This window comes from Alosa sapidissima, chromosome 13 (genome assembly GCF_018492685.1).
Source record: "Alosa sapidissima isolate fAloSap1 chromosome 13, fAloSap1.pri, whole genome shotgun sequence".
NCBI lineage: Eukaryota > Metazoa > Chordata > Actinopteri > Clupeiformes > Clupeidae > Alosa > Alosa sapidissima.
The window spans coordinates 12544373-12563823 of NC_055969.1; the positions used below are offsets into that span (position 1 = coordinate 12544373).

At 45.1% G+C, this 19451-nt stretch overlaps 1 protein-coding gene across 8 annotated transcripts in view; it reads left to right on the plus strand.

The window, feature by feature from the left end:
• tln1 (talin 1) overlaps positions 1 to 19451 on the plus strand; it is an 86484-nt gene that overhangs the window by 54659 nt on the left and 12374 nt on the right. For 4 of the 8 annotated variants that reach the window (XM_042058644.1, XM_042058646.1, XM_042058649.1 and 1 more), the window contains 23 exons: positions 200 to 408; positions 1083 to 1202; positions 2015 to 2212; positions 2508 to 2647; positions 4452 to 4545; positions 5239 to 5328; positions 5712 to 5834; positions 7561 to 7704; positions 8202 to 8363; positions 9302 to 9442; positions 9814 to 9995; positions 10283 to 10415; positions 10681 to 10782; positions 11168 to 11338; positions 11682 to 11930; positions 12232 to 12351; positions 12894 to 13040; positions 14005 to 14171; positions 14481 to 14664; positions 15243 to 15281; positions 16871 to 16996; positions 18149 to 18265; positions 18711 to 18896. In XM_042058644.1, coding sequence (XP_041914578.1) covers positions 200 to 408; positions 1083 to 1202; positions 2015 to 2212; positions 2508 to 2647; positions 4452 to 4545; positions 5239 to 5328; positions 5712 to 5834; positions 7561 to 7704; positions 8202 to 8363; positions 9302 to 9442; positions 9814 to 9995; positions 10283 to 10415; positions 10681 to 10782; positions 11168 to 11338; positions 11682 to 11930; positions 12232 to 12351; positions 12894 to 13040; positions 14005 to 14171; positions 14481 to 14664; positions 15243 to 15281; positions 16871 to 16996; positions 18149 to 18265; positions 18711 to 18896 — 3344 coding nt within the window. The remainder of the gene's footprint in view (positions 1 to 199; positions 409 to 1082; positions 1203 to 2014; positions 2213 to 2507; positions 2648 to 4451; positions 4546 to 5238; positions 5329 to 5711; positions 5835 to 7560; positions 7705 to 8201; positions 8364 to 9301; positions 9443 to 9813; positions 9996 to 10282; positions 10416 to 10680; positions 10783 to 11167; positions 11339 to 11681; positions 11931 to 12231; positions 12352 to 12893; positions 13041 to 14004; positions 14172 to 14480; positions 14665 to 15242; positions 15282 to 16870; positions 16997 to 18148; positions 18266 to 18710; positions 18897 to 19451) is intronic. The other 4 variants (XM_042058647.1, XM_042058648.1, XM_042058650.1 and 1 more) reach the window with 1 other exon arrangement.

Below are 19451 nucleotides of genomic sequence, written 5' to 3' on the forward strand. Positions count from 1 at the left end.
TCTTTCTATCTCTCTCTCCTCTCTCTCTCTCTCTCTCTCTCTCTACCTCTCTCTCTCTCACTCATTCACACACACACACACACACACACACACACACATACATATATATACAAACACATACACATATGTGTATATATAATCATTGTGTCTGTCTTTCTTTCTAATGCTCCATCTCTTTCTTTCTTTCTCTCATACACAGGCCAAGCTGCCAGAGATGTTGCCCAGGCTCTACGCGCCCTGGCTTCAGCCGCTCGTGGTGTGGCAGCCAACACGGATGACCCACAGGCCCGCAACGCCATGCTGGACTGTGCCAGCGACACCATGGACAAGTCTGCCAACCTCATCGAGGAGACCAAGAGAGCCATCGCCAAACCTGGAGACCCGGACAGCCAGCAGAGACTGGCCCAGGTTGGTTGTTAACTAATATCAACTCTACTGGCCGCCAATTCCTGAAAGTATCCTTGAGTGACCACTGTGACCGCTTAGGCTATCATTTTGAGCACTCACTTTTAAGCATTTAATGATGGTTGTTGTTCAGCAGTATTCCTGCTTAGTGAGTTACTGCTTCATATGCTAACCCAGAATGGTAAGTTAGCCTATAAAAATCATAGACTCTCATTGCTTAAAGCAGGCAGGTGAAATACAGTACTGCAAACTGTAGCAAGAGATTGGTCCTTGGGTAGTGCCTTACTCTAGCACACACTGACCCTGGAAAGTGAGTCATTTTTCATTCTGTTTGTTACTACTGTTCATCCACTCAGAAATACAGCACAGAACCAGACATAGGAAAGATGTCAAGGCACAGCTGGGTCTGCAGTAATGTTTTCTATGGTACACTATACTGGCCTTGACTGAGTTGGAGTGATGAATGCACAGTGTTATGGGTAAATTGGCATTAGAGAGGAGATGTTAGTTTGGTGAAATACTTGAGAAGGTTGCAAGAAGCTGAGATAATCCATGATGGGTCATTTAATGCAGTGAGAAAAGGAGGAACTTGCACGGTGCATTTTTATGTGTCACTTTAGTGCGTGTGCTTGCATGTGGAATACTGTCTGAGCTTAATTTTTTTGTGTGTGTGTCAGGTGGCGAAGGCCGTGTCCCAGGCACTCAACAGGAGCGTGAACTGCCTGCCTGGACAGAGAGATGTGGACAACGCCATCAGGACTGTCGGAGAGGCCAGCAAGAAACTCCTGGCTGATTCAGTGAGTGCACTGGTGATGTAGGAAGTCCTCCCCTGACCTGCAGTGACTCTGCACAGTTTTTTAATTTTTCTATTTAACTCTATTTACACTCTATTTAACTATATTATTTAAACAGAACAGAACATTTCATTTTTTACTACTGTTATATAGTATAAGTATATATATACTCTTTAATCCCGTGAGGGAAATTTGGTCTCTGCATTTATCCCAATCCGTGAATTAGTGAAACACACTCAGTACACAGTGAACACACAGTGAGGTGAAGCACACACTAATCCCGGCGCAGTGAGCTGCCTGCAACAACAGCGGTGCTCGGGGAGCAGTGAGTGGTTAGGTGCCTTGCTCAAGGGCACTTCAGCCATGCCTACTGGTCGGGGTTCGAACCGGCAACCCTCCGATTACAAGTCCGAAGCGCAGTAGGCAACGGCTGCTAACAGACTGTTAAGAGAGTTATAAGCTTCACAGCTTTTTCAAAGTTATTAACTTTGAGTGACAATAACAGACTTGTATGTAAACAGAGCATTCAGCCTCTTGTCCCACTCTCACAGTTTCATTGTTCAAGAAAAAACATGCCCTAAAACATGATGCTACATGTCCAAGCTGAGTAATGCTCCTTTATTCTCACACTTTGCCTCTCCTCCTCCTCCTCCTCCTCTTCCCCTCACTCACTCACTCACTCACTCCCCCTCTCTCTCCTCCTCCTCCTCTTCCCCTCACTCACTCACTCACTCACTCACTCCCCCCCTCTCTCCTCCTCCTCTTCCCCTCACTCACTCACTCACTCCCCCCCTCTCTCCTCCACCTTCCCACAGTTCCCACCGAGCAACAAGAGCTTCCAGGAGGCGCAGTCCAACCTGAACCAGGCTGCCGCTGGGCTCAACCAGTCGGCCAACGAGCTGGTGCAGGCCTCGCGCGGCACCACCCAGGACCTGGCCAAGGCCTCGGGCAAGTTCGGCAATAACTTCAACGATTTCCTGGAGGCCGGAGTGGACATGGCTGGACAGTCCCAGGTACTGCTGCAATGTGGACCCACTTCTTACTGAACCCTCATTGGCTTTAGACCTACTGAGAAACTTGGTTTGAATGATCACATATTACATTTGATTGTATATTTGACTGTCTTTAAATTAAGTTCAAAGTTTAGTTCAAATGTTAAAATGTAAAAGTCAATTAGTGCTGCACATAGGCCTCTGCTTTGAATTAATGACGAAACTGCAGAATTTTGTCAGTTCTTGAATTAGTCATTGAATGAGTCATCTTGTTGAATTATTTGAGCTAAAGGTCACCTCTGCTCTTCTTCTGCAGTCTAAGGAGGATCAGACACAGGTGGTCACCAACCTGAAGACCATCTCCATGTCCTCCAGCAAGCTGCTGTTGTCCGCCAAAGCGCTCGCCACTGACCCCAACTCCCCCAACCTTAAGAACCAGCTGGCCGCTGCCGCTCGGTAAAGACCCCCCTCTTCAATCAGGCCAGAGATTCCTCTGACTGTCTCTCGTCTCCTCTTCTCTCCTCTTGTCTTTCATTTCTCCTGTCAGGCTGTCAGTGAGTCTCATCACCATAGCAACTCCACTCACTGACTCGACTTGCACAGATTTGATTGGCTGAGTAGCAGCAAGTGAGATGATGGTTCTTGAAGCTACTGAAGTTATTCGGAACATTTCTGTTTTTATCATCACAAAAATTGAATGAAAATGAATCTTGGTAATTTAGGTTACTTTTAGGTTGGGTTTGGAGTCCGAATGGGATGGCATCGGGGGTCCAGACCAGGACTAGTCTGCTAATTAGTGGCATAGGAAAACCACTACATTTTTACTAAATTTTTTTACTAATGTACTGAACAAGCGGATGTACTCGGTAGTTTAATCCTCTGGTTCAAAAGATGTGTGCAATCTGCAAACAGGTTGCTGTTTGAAAAACTGGGCAAGGAAGTGGGAATTTCCATCTGTTTTATCCATAGCTGTCTGTTGTAAGCAGACCACAGAAAACGAAAACAATTTGATATCTTTCACTAAGGTAGCGTATAATAATGACATGATGTTTTAAGACACGGTGACTTTGCAGTCTTCTCATTGAGACTGTGAATATGTGTAGTGCTTTTTCATCTTGTAGTCTTCTTGAATTGTCTTGATGCGCCTATTGGAGAGAGAGAGAGTGTGAGAGAGAGAGGGAGGTGTTACACAAGCAACACTGTGAAGATAAACAGCAGTTTCCAGTTTTCAAAACACACCCACACCCTAAGCGTGCAGACCTACCCACACACTCGCTCTTCACACATACATGGTCAAGACAAAGTTGCAAAGCAACAGTGAGGGGGTGTTTCTGATCTAATGTGTTTACAGATCCCACCCCATCACCCCCCCCCACACACACACATACACACACACACACACACACACACACACACACACTGGCCCATATTATTCCAGCCTTTATGATCATAGATTATGTAAGTCTATTTGTCTTTCTTCTTCACACATTGGTATGGGATTGGGTAGGGTTGCATAATGACGACCTGATTGGGTGGTGGAGAAGGGGGCTTTTTTTTTTTATTTGCCAGCGTCTCCGATGGCCGTTCTGGCAGCCGTGGGAGGAAGCACCGGTGTTGGTGTGTTCGTGCCGGGGATCTCGCTGTATCCCACTTCACTACAGCTGACGGAACACTATGACAACTGATGGGACCTTCTCTCTCTCTCTCTCTCTCTCTCTCTCTCTCTCTCTCTCTCTCTCTCTCTCTCTCTCTCTCTCTCTCTCTCTCTCTCTCTCTCTCTCTCTCTCTCTCTCTCTCTCTCTCAAAGTCTGGCCACCACAAACAAAGCAGCTGGGGCTTTGGAGTAGCTCAAGAGAGTCAGGAGGACCGATAGAAACTGGCAGAGAGGGAAAGAGAGAGGCAATGATTCCTGCTTATGGCATTTATGATTCCTGCAGGCAGAGAAGAGAGTGAGAGAGAGAGCGAGGGGGGAAAGAGAAAGAGAGAGAGAGACCAGCATGGGAGATGAGCAGGCTCTCGTGTGGGGGCGAGCCCGCCCACGATGAACACCATCTCTATCTAGCTGTCTCGTTCTCTTTCTCTCTCTCTGTTCTCTCCATCCCCCTGCCTCCTGCTCTCCCTCTCATTTTCTTTCGCCCTCGTTCCCTCTGTATTATCAACTCCGCTCTCTATGACTAACACCCGTTCCCCTCTATCTCTCTCTCTCTCTCCCTCCCTCCTTCTCTTCTCTTCCTCTCTGACTCTGTTCACACACACACAGAGCCGTCACAGACAGCATCAACCAGCTCATCACCATGTGCACCCAGCAGGCCCCGGGCCAGAAGGAGTGTGACAACGCGCTGAGGGAACTCGAGGTACCGCTCATCTCTCTCTCTCTTTCTCTTCTTCTTTGGGTTTTTCTTTTTTTCTTTTCCCTCCCCAACACCCCCCACCCCTCCGTCCCTTAATCTTTTTTCCACGAACAGTTTGCGTGTGAATGAGTCAGATTTTTTTTTTTTATTGTTATTATTTTTTACTTCAGAAGTGCAGAAGTATCCTGCATGTGGCATAGTCTGTTTCCCAGAGTCTTCAGTATTTATATGGAAAGCAAATGTTGTTTATGCACTCTTTCTGTTTTCTAAGTAGATTATATTTTACTTTGTATGGCACATGCTGAGTGATGGGTAGCAGAAGGGGACAGAAGGCTGGAAGCTAAAGCAAAGTCTACAAAACATATGCCCTGATGTTGTCATTGTCTTGTTGGCATATTGCATCCAAAATATGAGTTGATGTTTGGAAAAGCAGTATGATATTTTATGCATATTTTCTTTGTAGTCAAATTGTTTAGTCATTGATTTAATTACAATATACATATGCATGTTTGAGTAATTTCTCCCTTACATACTGCCATCTCTCTCTCTCTCTCTCTCTCTCTCTCTCTCTCTCTCTCTCTCTCTCTCTCTCTCTCTCTCTCTCTCTCTCTCTCTTTCGCTCTTTCGCTCTCGCTCTCTAACTGTGTGTGTGTGTGTGTGTGTGTGCGCGCGCGTGTGTGTGTTGCCCCATCTCAGACGGTGAGGGGTATGTTGGAGAACCCAACTGAAGCTGTTAACGACATGGGCTACTTTGACTGCATTGATAGTGTCATGGAGAACTCCAAGGTAAGAGTCTCATCTTCCCCCCCTTCTATGAAAACTACTTATATAGCAAGATGCTAGGCCTATTACATATAATGGGGATGTGTAATGCTGTGTTATGCTTACTATGCTAATGCTGTATTATGTGGATTACGCCATTTCAGTGCCTTCAGCATATGTGATGTAGCAGACTTAATGTAATGTTTTCTTCATAATTGTCATAATATGTGCGAGTATTGGAATGAACAGCCTATTTACGTTGACTTTCTACAGTAAAAAATATAGCATTTTCCTAAAGACACAGACTGCATTAATTAATTTCAGTTAATTAAAAATGGGCATTATTACTAATACAACACTGTTAGATGACTTACATTTATAGTGTTTTCTTGACTGTTCCATTATAGGTTCTGGGTGAAGCCATGGCTGGAATCTCCCACAACGCCAAGAACAGCAACCTGCCCGAGTTTGGAGACTCCGTCAGCTCGGGCTCTAAGGCCCTGTGTGGACTGACCGAGGCTGCCGCCCAGGTACGCCCCACCGAGCTTCCCCTTCCTCTCCACAAACCACACTGCACTGCACTGCGCCGCACTGTCCATCTGCCTCCTCCATCCTCATGTTTACATGTTATCATGTTTACTGTCCATCTGCCTCCTCCATCCTCTGTGCTTCTCTCTGCGTTACGCAATCTCTTGTCACTGTGTAAAGAATCAGACAGCACCTTAGTATCGCAACCGGTAACGGTCATCCTGTTTTGAGGTGCGAAGCTAACGGGGACAGAAGATCACAAGTGTTTTGTCAGCTGGTGTTCCCACACTGTGGAGAACCCCAGCATGCATCACTAGAGTGTTTTCGTTACGTGTAATGGGATATGTGTGGGAAAACATTCAGTTCATGACGAGCAGACAGCATTCGGCGTGATTTCCACTCCACTTGTGCTACATAATTAGCCTGCTTCTCTAACCATGCATGCTCTGGACACACTACTGAAAACAACATCTGGACTTACTAGTGCATCACAAATGAACACAAATGGGATTTGTCTGATGGGGCTTGTTACATACATACATTCACTCACACACACACACACATGCTCTCTTGCTGCCTCACTCACTGTTTCACTCACTCACGCATTCACTCATTCACTCACCCACCCACTCACTCACTGTTTCACTCGTTCACTGTTTCACTCACTCACCGTTTCACTCACTCACTCACCCAGTTTCATTCTCTTTTTATTATTTCTCTCAAGCTTCTCTCAGTGTGTCTTTCTCTTTTCCTCTATGCCTATTATTTACCCATCATTCATTAGTTCACTCATCCTCTACTGACTGCGGTCTCTCCTTCGCTCCCTCCATCCTCCTTCTGTCTCTCAAGCTGTCCGCTCTGCCTCCTCTCCTCACCTCTGCTGTTCTCTCGCTCTCGTCCCCTCACTGTTTTCCAACTTGCCCGTCACGAGTGAGGAATGAGTCATCTTTAAATGCTCCGCGTTCTGGCTTCTCTAAAAGCTTTCGCGCCGATCTTTTTGTGTGCTCCCCACTTTTACAGCATTTAGAACGTCTCATTATACAGCAACACACCGTTATGATTCAGAAGTCTCAGTCAGCAGTGTTTGTTCACATGCACATGCAGGCGTGTGTGTGTGTGTGTGTGTGTGTGTGTGTGTTCGTGTCTTCGTGTCTGTGGGGCTAGGAGTGGTGGGGGTGCTTATTAGTGATTGTGAAGTCCAGTTGGTGTTGCCATGGCAGATAGCCAGAAAAAACTTGGTGGGTGAGCGACTCTGATAAGAAGTTGGAGGATGTGGAAAAGCAAAAAGAACAACGTCCTTATGTCTCTTGCAGCCTGGAATGCTTTACAACGTTTGAAACCTAACAAACACTAATTTGCAGCTCTGAAACCTGCCATCACCATCACATGGCTATTATTTTACCACACACCACACCACTTCTATTTCTAATCACCAGGCTTTCTAGTGTATAGTTCCTATGTATAGTCTTCTCCCTGCAACAGGTCTTCAACCATACTAATTTTCCTCTCGTCACCTTCCTCATCTTCCTCTTCCTCCCCTGACCTCCTTGAGCCCTCTGGCTTTCACTGCTCTGTCTGCGTAACCGCTGACGGTTGTTTGTGTTGAGTGAGTGACTGACTGTGTGTTTGTGCCGACTCGGTGAACTGTTTGCTTCTTTGTGCCCTACCCGACTGGACTAACCGATGGCTGTGTTTGTTTGTGTTTGTTTGTGTTTGTTTGTGCTTCAGGGCGCCTACCTGGTGGGCGTCTCTGACCCCAACAGCCACGCTGGACAGAAGGGCCTGGTGGACCCAGCCCAGTTTGCCCGGGCCAGGCAGTCTATCCAGATGGCCTGCCAGAACCTGGTGGACCCCGCCTGCACGCAGTCCCAGGTAGGGGCAACTGAACCGAAACTCTGTTAGGGCTCAAAGCACTTTCTCCCACGCCTTTAAACTCTGTATTTAAAAGTATTTGAGGTGGATTCATTTATTCTGCAAGTTGCTCTGGAGATTTTCTATTTACATTTATTTAGCAGATGCCTAAAGTGAGTCATCTGAAGTGACTCACAATACAGTGTACAGTGTAGAAAATACAGTATACTTATTAGAGGACTGTAATTAAAGCATACTCAACTAGATACGGTCTTACTTTGCTACACTTCCTGTGCATCAACCCTTCTTAGGTTTTTGGCTTAGTTACCTGCCTGGTTGGGGGAGAGATAGTGATTGTTAGACTCCACAGCTGATTTAAGTGTTCAACATCAGTGGTTCACAAGGTGGCATGTTGATGGAGTGTCATTGTCCCAAAACTAGGGCTTGTCCTCTATTGCCATAATGTCTATGGTCATTTCTGTTGTGTTTAAGTGTTCGTTGTTCTCTGGAATCCCAAGGTCCTCTCCGCCGCCACCATTGTTGCCAAACACACGTCTGCGCTCTGCAACGCCTGCCGCCTCGCCTCCTCCAAAACATCCAACCCTGTTGCTAAGCGACAGTTCGTCCAGTCAGCCAAGGAGGTTGCGAACAGCACCGCCAACCTCGTCAAGTCCATCAAAGTGAGTGGAGAGCGGGGGAGGGTTGGGCAGGGGGGCTGGTGTCATTATTGTCAGGCCTGTGGTGGGATGTGAACGCAAGTCGAGAGAGAACTTGCAAAGAGACTGATAATGATAATGAGATGCTCTTGTTGATCTGATATTGAGGGGTTAGAATGACAAAACAAAACGGGACATTTCACAGGGAGAGTGTGTGTGTGTGGCGGGGGGGGGGGGGTCATATGAAAGAGAGAGAGTAAACACCATAAATAGATCTGTATATACTGTACAGTTTGTCTGTAGATGTTTATACACTGGTTCTTATGGGAATGTACAGTATGTACAGTATGTGCTTCATTTGATTAGGAGAGTGCACTTATGTTTGTTTGTGTGGCCGTAAGATAACATGTAAACAGTTTTGTGTGGGTGTGTTTATTGTCCATGAGCGAATGTATGTGAATATATCGTGGGCATGTATTTGCTGGAGCGTGATTCAAGGAGGAGTGTGTTTTGTATGTGTGTGTGGGTGTATGTTGGTGAGTTGAACAAGTTGAGCTGGAATGTGTGAGTCAAGTGAGATTGGGTGTGTGGATGGGAACATTATGTAACATAAAAGTCTGAAGGTCATCTTGGAAAAGTCAGTACACAGATGGAAATACAAAGTAATCCTGGTGAGCTAAAAGGTTCAGTTAGCACATTTTAAGAATACTTGAAATTGTGAAACAAATGTGCAGTTGATAACACTTATTAGAACAGTCTGATGAAGTACTGTGTGGTTCTAGGTTCTAGATGAACAGTGTACAGCTCAAAACCATCTTCTGTAGCTCTGGTAGTGTTTCAAAGGGTGCAGGCTCTGCACTGTAATGACCACACACTACAGAAATGGCAGAAATTTAAAGAAATTGCATTCAGAGAGAGCTTTGTGTGTGGGCGAACACTGACTCTGATAACCCCCTCACCAGGCCCTGGACGGAGCCTTTAATGAGGAGAACCGTGCAAAGTGCAAAGACGCCACTGTCCCGCTGATTGAGGCCGTGGACAACCTGACTGCCTTCGCCTCCAACCCGGAGTTTGCCAGCATGCCTGCCCAGATCAGCCCAGAGGTAACGTTTACAGCAGCGTGGCCATCTGTCTGTGCAAAACACAGCGCAGCTCTTAAAACCACCCAGCTCATCTTGATCAGTTCTAGACTCCTGGGGTGAGTGTATTAGATAAAGTCGTTATGTTACTGGAATAAAACACCCATTTGAGTGTTTGAGTAAGTTCCCATTTTGCCTTAATGTTAGCAAAATAAAAAACATAATAAACAAATGCTTTATACTGTTTATAGTTGTTTATAATAGTTCATTATCTTATAATTATTGGCTCTACTTTTATAGACAACAACATGGCGCATTAGATGCATTCTGTTTAATTGAAACAGCAGTCATGCTCTGTGCTTGTGCCTTATCTGCCTGTGGGTGTTTCTGTTTAGGGGATGGCTGCCATGGAGCCCATTGTTGCCGCGGCAAAGGCCATGCTTGAGAGTTCTACTGGCCTGATCCAGACGGCCCGCTCCCTGGCCGTCAACCCCAAGGACCCACCCAAGTGGTCAGTGCTTGCAGGCCACTCTAGAACTGTCTCCGACTCCATCAAGAAGCTCATCACCAACATGAGGTACAGTGAGTGCAGATCTGTGCAGAACAGTTAGTTCTTTAAAACAGGGCAGAATTACCAATTACCGGTATATAGCAATGCCTAAAACATCACTATAACACTACTAACCTCTGGACTAGACCAGTACTCTAACAATATCACTATTTAGGGTTACACACTACTGCAGCTGCTTAACCTTAACTACTGTAATTAAACATGTAGCAGTGATAGATTCTTACACTGTAGGCTTTTGGCCTGGTGGTTGTTATAACATTTTTCTCTGTGTGTGTGTGTGTGTGTGCGTGCAGAGATAAGGCTCCTGGCCAGAGAGAGTGTGACGAGGCCATCGAGGTGCTCAACAACTGCATCCGTGACGTGGACCAGGCCTCTCTGGCTGCTATCAGCCAGCAGCTCACCCCACGGGAGGGCATCTCCCATGAGGTACGGCTGGACATTGGTCTCACTCACAGATGTCCTCTAAAGACATGTGGACACATGCACAGAAACCCATTTAAAATTATAAACTCAATTCATCCTAGATTCATAGACTCACAATTAACCTCTGCGACCCGTATAAACAAGTGTTTGCATACAGACTCACATATTACATGTAGGCCAATTTAGGTAGTCATTACCAAGTTGGTCACTCTGTGTGTGTGTGTGTGTGTGTGTCTGTGACTGTGTGTGTGTGTGTGTCCGGCTCTAGGCTCTTCATGGGCAGATGGCCGCCTCGGTGCAGGAGATCAGCAACCTGATCGAGCCAGTGGCCATCGCCGCCCGCTCGGACGCCTCTCAGCTCGGACACAAGGTGAGACGCTCCTCCCTCTCCTCCAGCTCCTTCTCTATTGGCCCCAGTCATCTACATAATCTGGGCTATGCTTACTGTGACTGCCTTCAGTCCATCACTCTCTCCTTTTCTTCTTTTATGCTCTAGTTTTCAAGTCTTCATTCATTTACTACTTACTGTATGTTGACCTCCTGTAATTTTCTGGGTCATGGCAGTATGCCCAGTTTACTTTTATACTTCTTTGTCTTCTTACAGTTTAATGCAATGAAGCAAGCTCAGTGCTTTTAAGACGTGCAGTTAGTCTAATGAAACTGTTATTTTGGGTTGGTTGGAGTCGTTTTGTGTTTGTTTACCGGTGAGACCTTCCTCTCTGACTCGTTTTGTCTTGTTTGTGTCCTGTCCTCAGGTGTCTCAGATGGTCAGCTACTTTGAGCCTCTCATCATGGCTTCCATTGGCACCGCCTCCAAGATCCTCAACAGCCAGCAGCAGATGAACGTGCTGGACCAGACCAAGACCCTGACTGAGTCAGCCCTCCAGATGCTCTACACGGCCAAAGAGGCCGGAGGCAACCCCAAGGTGACCGCACCTGAAAAACAAACAAACAAAAATCAAGCAATTCGTAACTGAGATTATAACGAGCACTTTTAAATGTGATTTGCATACAAAGAAATGGGTTTGACGCAGTGAAATTGTCATTTATATACTAACAGATATAGTTATTGCAATGTACTTTGGAAAATGTTGCGGTTTTGCATCATTATTTATTTCACACCATGTAGGACTGTTTGTGTGTCTATGTGTGCCCACATACTGTATGTCTACATTCATATATCAGTGTTAGTGTAGTTTTGTTTATGTTTACATGTTTGTGTTTTCCTGTCTATACTTAACTGTTTACACTATTTCTTCGCTCTCCCAGGCGGCTCACACTCAGGAGGCCCTGGAGGAGTCCGTGCAGATGATGAAGGAGGCCGTGGACGACCTGGCCGCTACCCTGAACGAGGCCGCCAGCGCCGCCGGAGCCGTGGGAGGCATGGTGGACTCCATCACCGGGGCCATCAACACCATGGAGGACGGCCGGAGTGTGGAGCCCGAGGGCACCTTCGTGGACTACCAGACCACCATGGTCAAGACGGCCAAGGCCATCGCGGTCACTGTGCAGGAGATGGTAAGGGAGTACCAACTAGTCAAAGACCGATTTCAATTCAAGTGATATTGTGCTACTACACATGAGAGCCTCTACTGGGAAAGGGAAGACGGTATAACTGCTAAAAACAGCTTGAAATAAATTCACAGTACATCAGAAGATAAAATCAGCAGCACATCAAAAGGAATAAAAAAAACTCCATGCCACCTCTTCTCCTTTGAAATCTACACAGGCAACCATGTATATAAATGAATGATACTTTGATGAAATATGTATGACTTCTCCCTAATGACTAATGTAACACCTCTCTCTTTTATTTCAGGTCACCAAATCAAACACCAACCCTGATGAGCTTGGTGGCCTGGCCAATCAGCTGACCACTGAGTTTGGACAGCTGGCCTCTGAAGCCAAGGGTGCCGCCGTCACTGCAGAGAATGATGAGGTAAAATGACATACAAATAATTTCCTTACCATCAACACAATATTTAAATTAGGTTAGAAGTGTCTGCTAAATCTAATGTAATATATTCTTGCTCCATTTTATGGTACCCATCTTTCTGTCAGCACATAGATTTAGCCTTGCTCAGATTGACTTAGTTAACCTTAAGCCTACACACTGGTAAATAACCTCTGTATGTAGTTAACAGGCATTCTCAGCAGCTACACTCTTGAGGTCAAAAGCAGCAAGGCACAACAGTGCTATTTTAAATCTGAAGATGAGATTATTTTGTGACTTGGGTGCATATGACGTACTCCAACAGGTACCCTCTGTCTAAAACCAAAACAAGACTGAAGGTGAAAAAGTAAAATAGCTTGCCACCAAAAACATGCGCTATCAGGAAGCTTGTCTACAGACACACCATTTAAAAAATAGCCTTGACTGAAATCAAAAACGCCCTCTGTGTATATTGCATGTTGCATATGAGTATGATGTTGAGGATGGGTCAGTGAGTGCTGATGTTTTGTTCCCATGGCCCTCTGCAGATTGGCTCCCACATTAAGAAGCAGGTTGGGGAGCTGGGCTACAGCTGCACAGGGCTGGTCACTAAGGCCGGAGCGCTCCAGTGCAGCCCCAACGACAGCTTCACCAAGAAGGAGCTCATTGACAGCGCCCGCAAGGTCTCCGAGAAGGTGAGCACAGTCTCCGGGACCTCACAGAGGGACAGGGTCAAAGTGATGACCGTTTGCGGGATGTGGTCATTTTGTGTGTGTGTGTGTGTGTCATAGGTAAGATGTAACCTTAACTATGTTTGATTAGATACAGAAATAGATCTGAAATTACACAAAACATTCTGTGAAATAATCTACTAGTTAAACAAATCACTAAATGTATTGATGCTATTAGTTTTAATGAACGTGCTCTGCAAGGGCGCGGAAAGGGGGGTGCTGAGAGTGCTGCAGCACCCCCTGCTGGCAGGAGATGGATTTTTAAAAAATATTATATAAAAAATATTATATTTGTTTTTAAATTATTACTAATTCGCTTGTCTGACATTATTTATATTTTTGTATGTGAAATGATGAGTCAAATAGCAAAAAAGGGTTATGGATAGGTTTGAATATAGGCTACTAAAAATGAACAGTTATAGAGATCAACGTGAACGTGAGTCAGTTAGGCTACTGTAAGAACCGTAGCGTGGTTTCATCTATGTGATAGCGATCAAGTGTGTAGACCTACGGTTGATATAGGCCTACATATTCTATGCGATTTACACGTTCAAAAAAAACATGGATAAGCTGAAAGAAACTGTGTTTTACAGTTTTGCAAAAATAATAAATGCATAGCTAGTGAAATCATTTCACTATTCTATCATTTCACTAAGATAGAAATTATTAGGACACATACTTGCTGTGGAGACGACACACTTTAGGCTATTCAGAAATTATTTCCGAATCGTCGGACATCCATTATTTTTGTTATTCAGCACCCCTGGTCAAAAATAGGTTCCCGCGCGCCTGGTGCTCTGTTAAACTAGCTCCAAACCTCTCAAAAAATCAAAAGAATTGAGAATATTTTGAGCAAGAGAACCAATATTATTGGATCACTGAACTTTTAGCTCACATTGAAACACTCCCTCTCACTCGCTATCCCCAGGTGTCCCACGTGCTGGCCGCCCTCCAGGCGGGTAACCGTGGCACCCAGGCCTGCATCACAGCCGCCAGCGCTGTGTCTGGCATCATCGCTGACTTGGACACCACCATCATGTTTGCCACAGCTGGCACGCTCAACCGCGAGAACGCCGAGACCTTCGCTGATCACAGGTACGCCACCGTTATCATGTCACAGTCTAGGGACTAAGAATTGGCAATTTGCCATCTTTGTATTTGGTCTTTGCATTTGGTTGGTATGTTGCAATTGCAATCACAGTTCAAATGAATCAGTTTCTAGACTGTAGGTGTCTTTTTTTTATGGGGTGGATGGGGGGCAGTTCAGTTGGACTTCTCAGTCATCTTTGGCTGCGTGGTTGAAAAGACAGGGAAAAGGCCATAAACGGAAAATGAGATGTATTTCTAAACGTTGATGAAAACGGAGTTCCTCCTCACACTCCCCCTCCCGTGCTCCTCCTCCAGGGAGCACATCCTGAAGACGGCCAAAGCTCTGGTGGAGGACACCAAGTTGCTGGTGTCCGGGGCGGGTGCCAGCCAGGAGAAGCTGGCCCAGGCCGCCCAGTCCTCCGTCGGCACCATCACCAAGCTGGCCGACGTGGTCAAGCTGGGCGCCGCCAGCCTCGGCGCAGAAGACCCAGAGACACAGGTAGGACACCGCCACCATCACAGTGTTAGTCTCAGCCTGCATTCAGAACATCCAATCATTTACTACATAGTGCACTATACAGTTAGTTACTATAGAGCGGTACACATAATACATTAGTACACTATGTAGTGCACTAGTCTACTAGTACATTAGTACACTATGTAGTGCAAGCCTGTACTAGGGGTACTTAGAGATTTGAGCTTTCATAGAACTTCATCAGCTTGATGTAATGCCTTCATAAAATGCCTCAGAATTTTAAACAATATATTGTCTTTGTTTAAGTTGTGTATTATTATTGTGTATTTTTTTTAAATCCTTCTTATACTGTAAGCCATATTCTGTTAGCCATTCAAATATTTGCCACTTCTCAAACATGTGGCATTCATGAAATGAAATGACATTGGTTTGAGATTTGCTTTTTTCATTACAGTTGTGCAGCAGGTCTGCATGATGAGTCTGTCTTTATCTGTTCCGTGTTTAATGTTGTGCTTTTCTTTTCTTGTTGTTCTCTCTCTCCTCCTTTGGCACTGGGCTTTTTCCTCCTCCCTTCTTCTTTCCTCCTCTCTCGGGATAAAAAGGCGTTTTTTTCTTTCCGCGGGTTTGCTGTTGGTCAGGATGTGGGTACTGTTTGTGTCTGGAAATGAACTCCACTGTCTGTTTTTTCCCTCCCTCCTTCTCTCTCTCTCTCTCTCTCTCTCTCTCTCTCTCTCTGTTTTCCTGCGAATGTAACTTCAAGACATATGTGTTTTTGTTGTGTTTCATTTACTAAGTATACTTTCTGTGCTCTGTGGAGTATGGGTGGTTAAACTGCATTAGGATGGAGAAAGACACACATATTGAGTAAAGGATCTGTAGTTTTTACCCTTTTTCTGTTTTTTAAAACAAAGAAGAGCATTTATGCAAAACCTCTGCTCACAAACCCCCACACAGCCATAAGTGGTGACCGCAGTTGGCAGCCTGCACTGTTGGGATCACAAGCTCCCTGTTGTGGATTAGTGCCCTGGTACTCATCACCCCTGTAGCTCCGGTCCCACCAACACCACCACCTGTTGAACAGATATCACAGAAAGACTCTGCTACACCATGGCCAAATCCAAATGAGGGTTCTCTGCCATGTTCTCATGGCAACACGGCTGAACAGTGGTACCACTTAAAAAAACAACAACGATATTTTAGACAGGCTAAATATAGCTAACTCTTCTCCGTCTGGTGAGGAGGCTAAAGGCTAAACAAAGTAGTTTGCTTGAAATGGTATTTCTATTGTGATTGGCACTTAATGTCATGGAATGGAATTTCTTTTTAATGCTCTGCCCTGCATTCTGGTGGCTCAAATAAATGTGTTTTCAACCACACAGACGAGTGTCGATCCAAGAAATGAGAGCTATTTGTGAGGTCTTTGTTCATTCTGATGTTGTAACAGATGTCGTAATTAGAAGCATTTGGTTTGTCGTGATCTTACCACAGTAATGCTATGACTGCAAGATACTAACCAGCCACCTACTTAGGGTCTCCAACTGCAGTGCATTCACTTATAACATGTCGATTTGGCTCCTAGTGATTGCCTTGGCAGACTGTAGTTACTGTACTGTAGAGCCTGGCTCTTCCATTAATGATTAACCAACAACAACAAATGTTGACTAGTCTGTAAGGAAGGGTTAAGTTACTTATGTCAGTTAGTCATGTAGGAATGGGTGTTCAGGAATAGGAATGCATTTAGTCAGCATGCATAATGTTTTATTGGATTAAGGAGGGCACAGTAAAATTATTTTATGTGCGTTAGAACTCGGTAGGAAGCTTGATTGATTTCATTACTGTCATTATTTCCCTGTAAGTTTGTTTCTGTTTAATGTGAATGTCAGGTTTAATATCAGTGTTTGATAGTGTAATAGGTCTGCACTCTCTCATTTCATACCTGCAATATGCTATTACCACTAGCTGCTTAATCTCTCCATGGCATCCTCACATTACTTTTGATTGTAGTTTGACATCTTGGATGCTTTGAATTTAAACAAATAGGGTTTGTCTCTTGTGTGGATCACATTGTCTTTGTTTGTGCCTTGTTCCTCTCTCCTTTGCGTATGGTTTTGCTTGTGTGTGTGTGTGTGTGTGTGTGTGTTTGGTCTTCTCAGTTGGTGTCAGTAGGTGTCAGTGTGCCATCGCGCTTGTGTGCAGACCTCTGACTGTTGCTCTTGTGCTCCCCCTGTAGGTGGTCCTCATCAACGCAGTCAAAGATGTGGCCAAAGCTCTGGGCGACCTCATCAGTGCCACCAAGGCGGCGGCCGGCAAACCACACGATGACCCGGCCATGCTGCAGTTAAAAAACTCAGCCAAGGTAAAGAGGGACCACAGGAAGGTCTGAACCAAGGCTTCCTTTCATAGCATCCACATAATGGACCTTACATGCATGCCCAGGGCTTAAAGTTCTCAGGCTCTTTGAAAAGATTTGAAAAAACATAGTTTCCTTTAAAATCTTTGAAAAAAGTTCTGCTTAAAGACATTATAAATGCAGTAACAACTGGGTTTGGCGGTGTGTATAAAATACATGACTACATGGTCAAATTGAACCTGAGTCAGTTGCCTACAAAAAGCAAAAATGACACATTTTGCCACCTTTTTGTTTATTTGTTTTTTTTTCTTTCTTCTATCTTGGTTTGTCTAACATGAGTCACTTAAAAGTGTGCAGGGATCCCTGTCAGCAGCTGCTGGGTAACTTTAACCTAATCCACACAAAGCCCCCCCTGCTGCCCCAGCCAGTCACTAGAGTTCAGGACTAGGGGCATCTCCTGGCACTCTTACACACACACTCACTCACCCCACTGCCTCTTGTACAAGAGTGCCCTTTTTTTTTTGGCTCACCTCCTTTATCTGATTCTCACAATCTCTCTCTCTCTCTCTCTCTCTCTCTCTCTCTCTCTCTCTCTCTCTCTCTCTCTCTCTCCCTTTCTGTCTCTCTCTCTCTTTTTCCCTCCCTGTCTCTCTTTCTCCCTGTCTCTCTCTCTCTCTCTCTCTCTCTCTCTCTCTCTCTCTCTCTCTCTCTCTCTCTCTCTCTCCTTGTCTTTCTCTCTCTCTCTCTCTCTCTCTCCCCCTGTATCTTTGTCTCTGAGATGGCATTATGTTTTTACATTGTATATCTCTATCCTATATTTAGTCATCCAGCATAGGTTGAGAAATCTGATCCGGGCATGTGTCCTTCAGCGTCCCCTCTTGTGTCCTCCCTGTTGTGCCCCCTCCCTGAACTATTTCCATGTCCATCTTTGTTTTCCTCCCTCCCTCTCTCTTCTTTCTCTCTCTCTCTCTCTCTCCCTCTGTACTTTCCTCTCTCTAAGTATCACCTCAAACAAAACCCCCATGAAAATCCTCTTGAGATGCTCTGAGACTCACGCACATGCACACACACACACTCTCTCTGCGAAGGCAGTAAGGTAAAGGTGTGACTTGGGGAGAGGGCCGTCACTCATCAGCATGTCTGTCCGGTGTCGCGCAGGTGATGGTGACCAATGTGACTTCGCTGCTGAAGACGGTGAAGGCGGTGGAGGACGAGGCCACCAAGGGGACCAGGGCGTTGGAGGCCACCATCGAGCACATCAAGCAGGAGCTGTCCGTAAGTGGCACCCGATGGCTTAATCCTGTTCTAATTGCCAATGTGAATATGATGTAGACTTGACATTATAGACCTGTGGTGTTTTTCGTGTTTGTTTTTATGTTGGTGTTGGTACTTGTAATATGCCAAGTGCCTGCTGTGATGGACCACTGCTCCCAGCATCTCAGGGACCTAACTAGCTTGCAGTGAGAAAAGAGAACACGATATGAGCGATATGATTTTAGAAAAGCAAAATGCTTTTTGCAACTGGATAGTTTGGTTAAGTGTGAGAAAATGTGCAAGGAAAGTTTGAAGTTGTACAAAGATTTATGAATATACATCTGGAAAGGGAGATATGTGTACAAGGACTTTGTATTACAGATGATGTTTTTCTACCTGTTTGGCATTACCTGTTCCCTTGTTTAAAGCCCTGCCGTCTCACTGGTCTGCTGGTGTCTTCCCTCAGGTGTTCAAGAGCCACGATCCTCCTCCAAAGACCACCACTCCAGAGGAGTTCATCCGCATGACCAAAGGCATTACGCTGGCCACTGCCAAAGCAGTGGCTGCTGGGAACTCCTGTCGTCAGGAGGACATCATCGCCACGGCTAACCTGAGCAGGCGGGCCATGGCAGACATGCTAAACTCCTGCAAGGTGAGACAGGAAAGGACACCTGATTGGCTGATTGGATCGCTCTGAAAGTTATTCCCGACAATATCGTTCTTCATGTCATCATCATTATAATTTATGTGTAGACGTTGTCATTCATATTACCTAGAGCGATACTTTTTTGCTGTTTTCGTTTTTAGTTGTCGTTCTTGGTGTGAATGGCCCTTTACGTCTGTGTCTGGATTATCTGCTTCAGAAAATTTAAAACCACTAACGTTTATATACAATGGGAAAATATGTTTTTGTTGCTATACAGTAATTTCCTGTGTATTAGCCGCATTGTGTATAAACCGCAGGACAGTGTGTTATGCAAGTTAAAAAAAAAGAAAACCATATTAACTGCCCCCATGTATTAACCTCATAGCTGAAGAAATTATGCGAAGTTGATGTATAAACCGCGGCTAATAGTTGGGAAATTACGGTAGAAGTATTTTTGTTTGATAGTTACCTGTTTCATATCAACGAGTATGAGTTACCAGACACAATTGAGATGTGTGACTTGAGTTAATAACACACTGATAATGAAGCCAACATGGCATC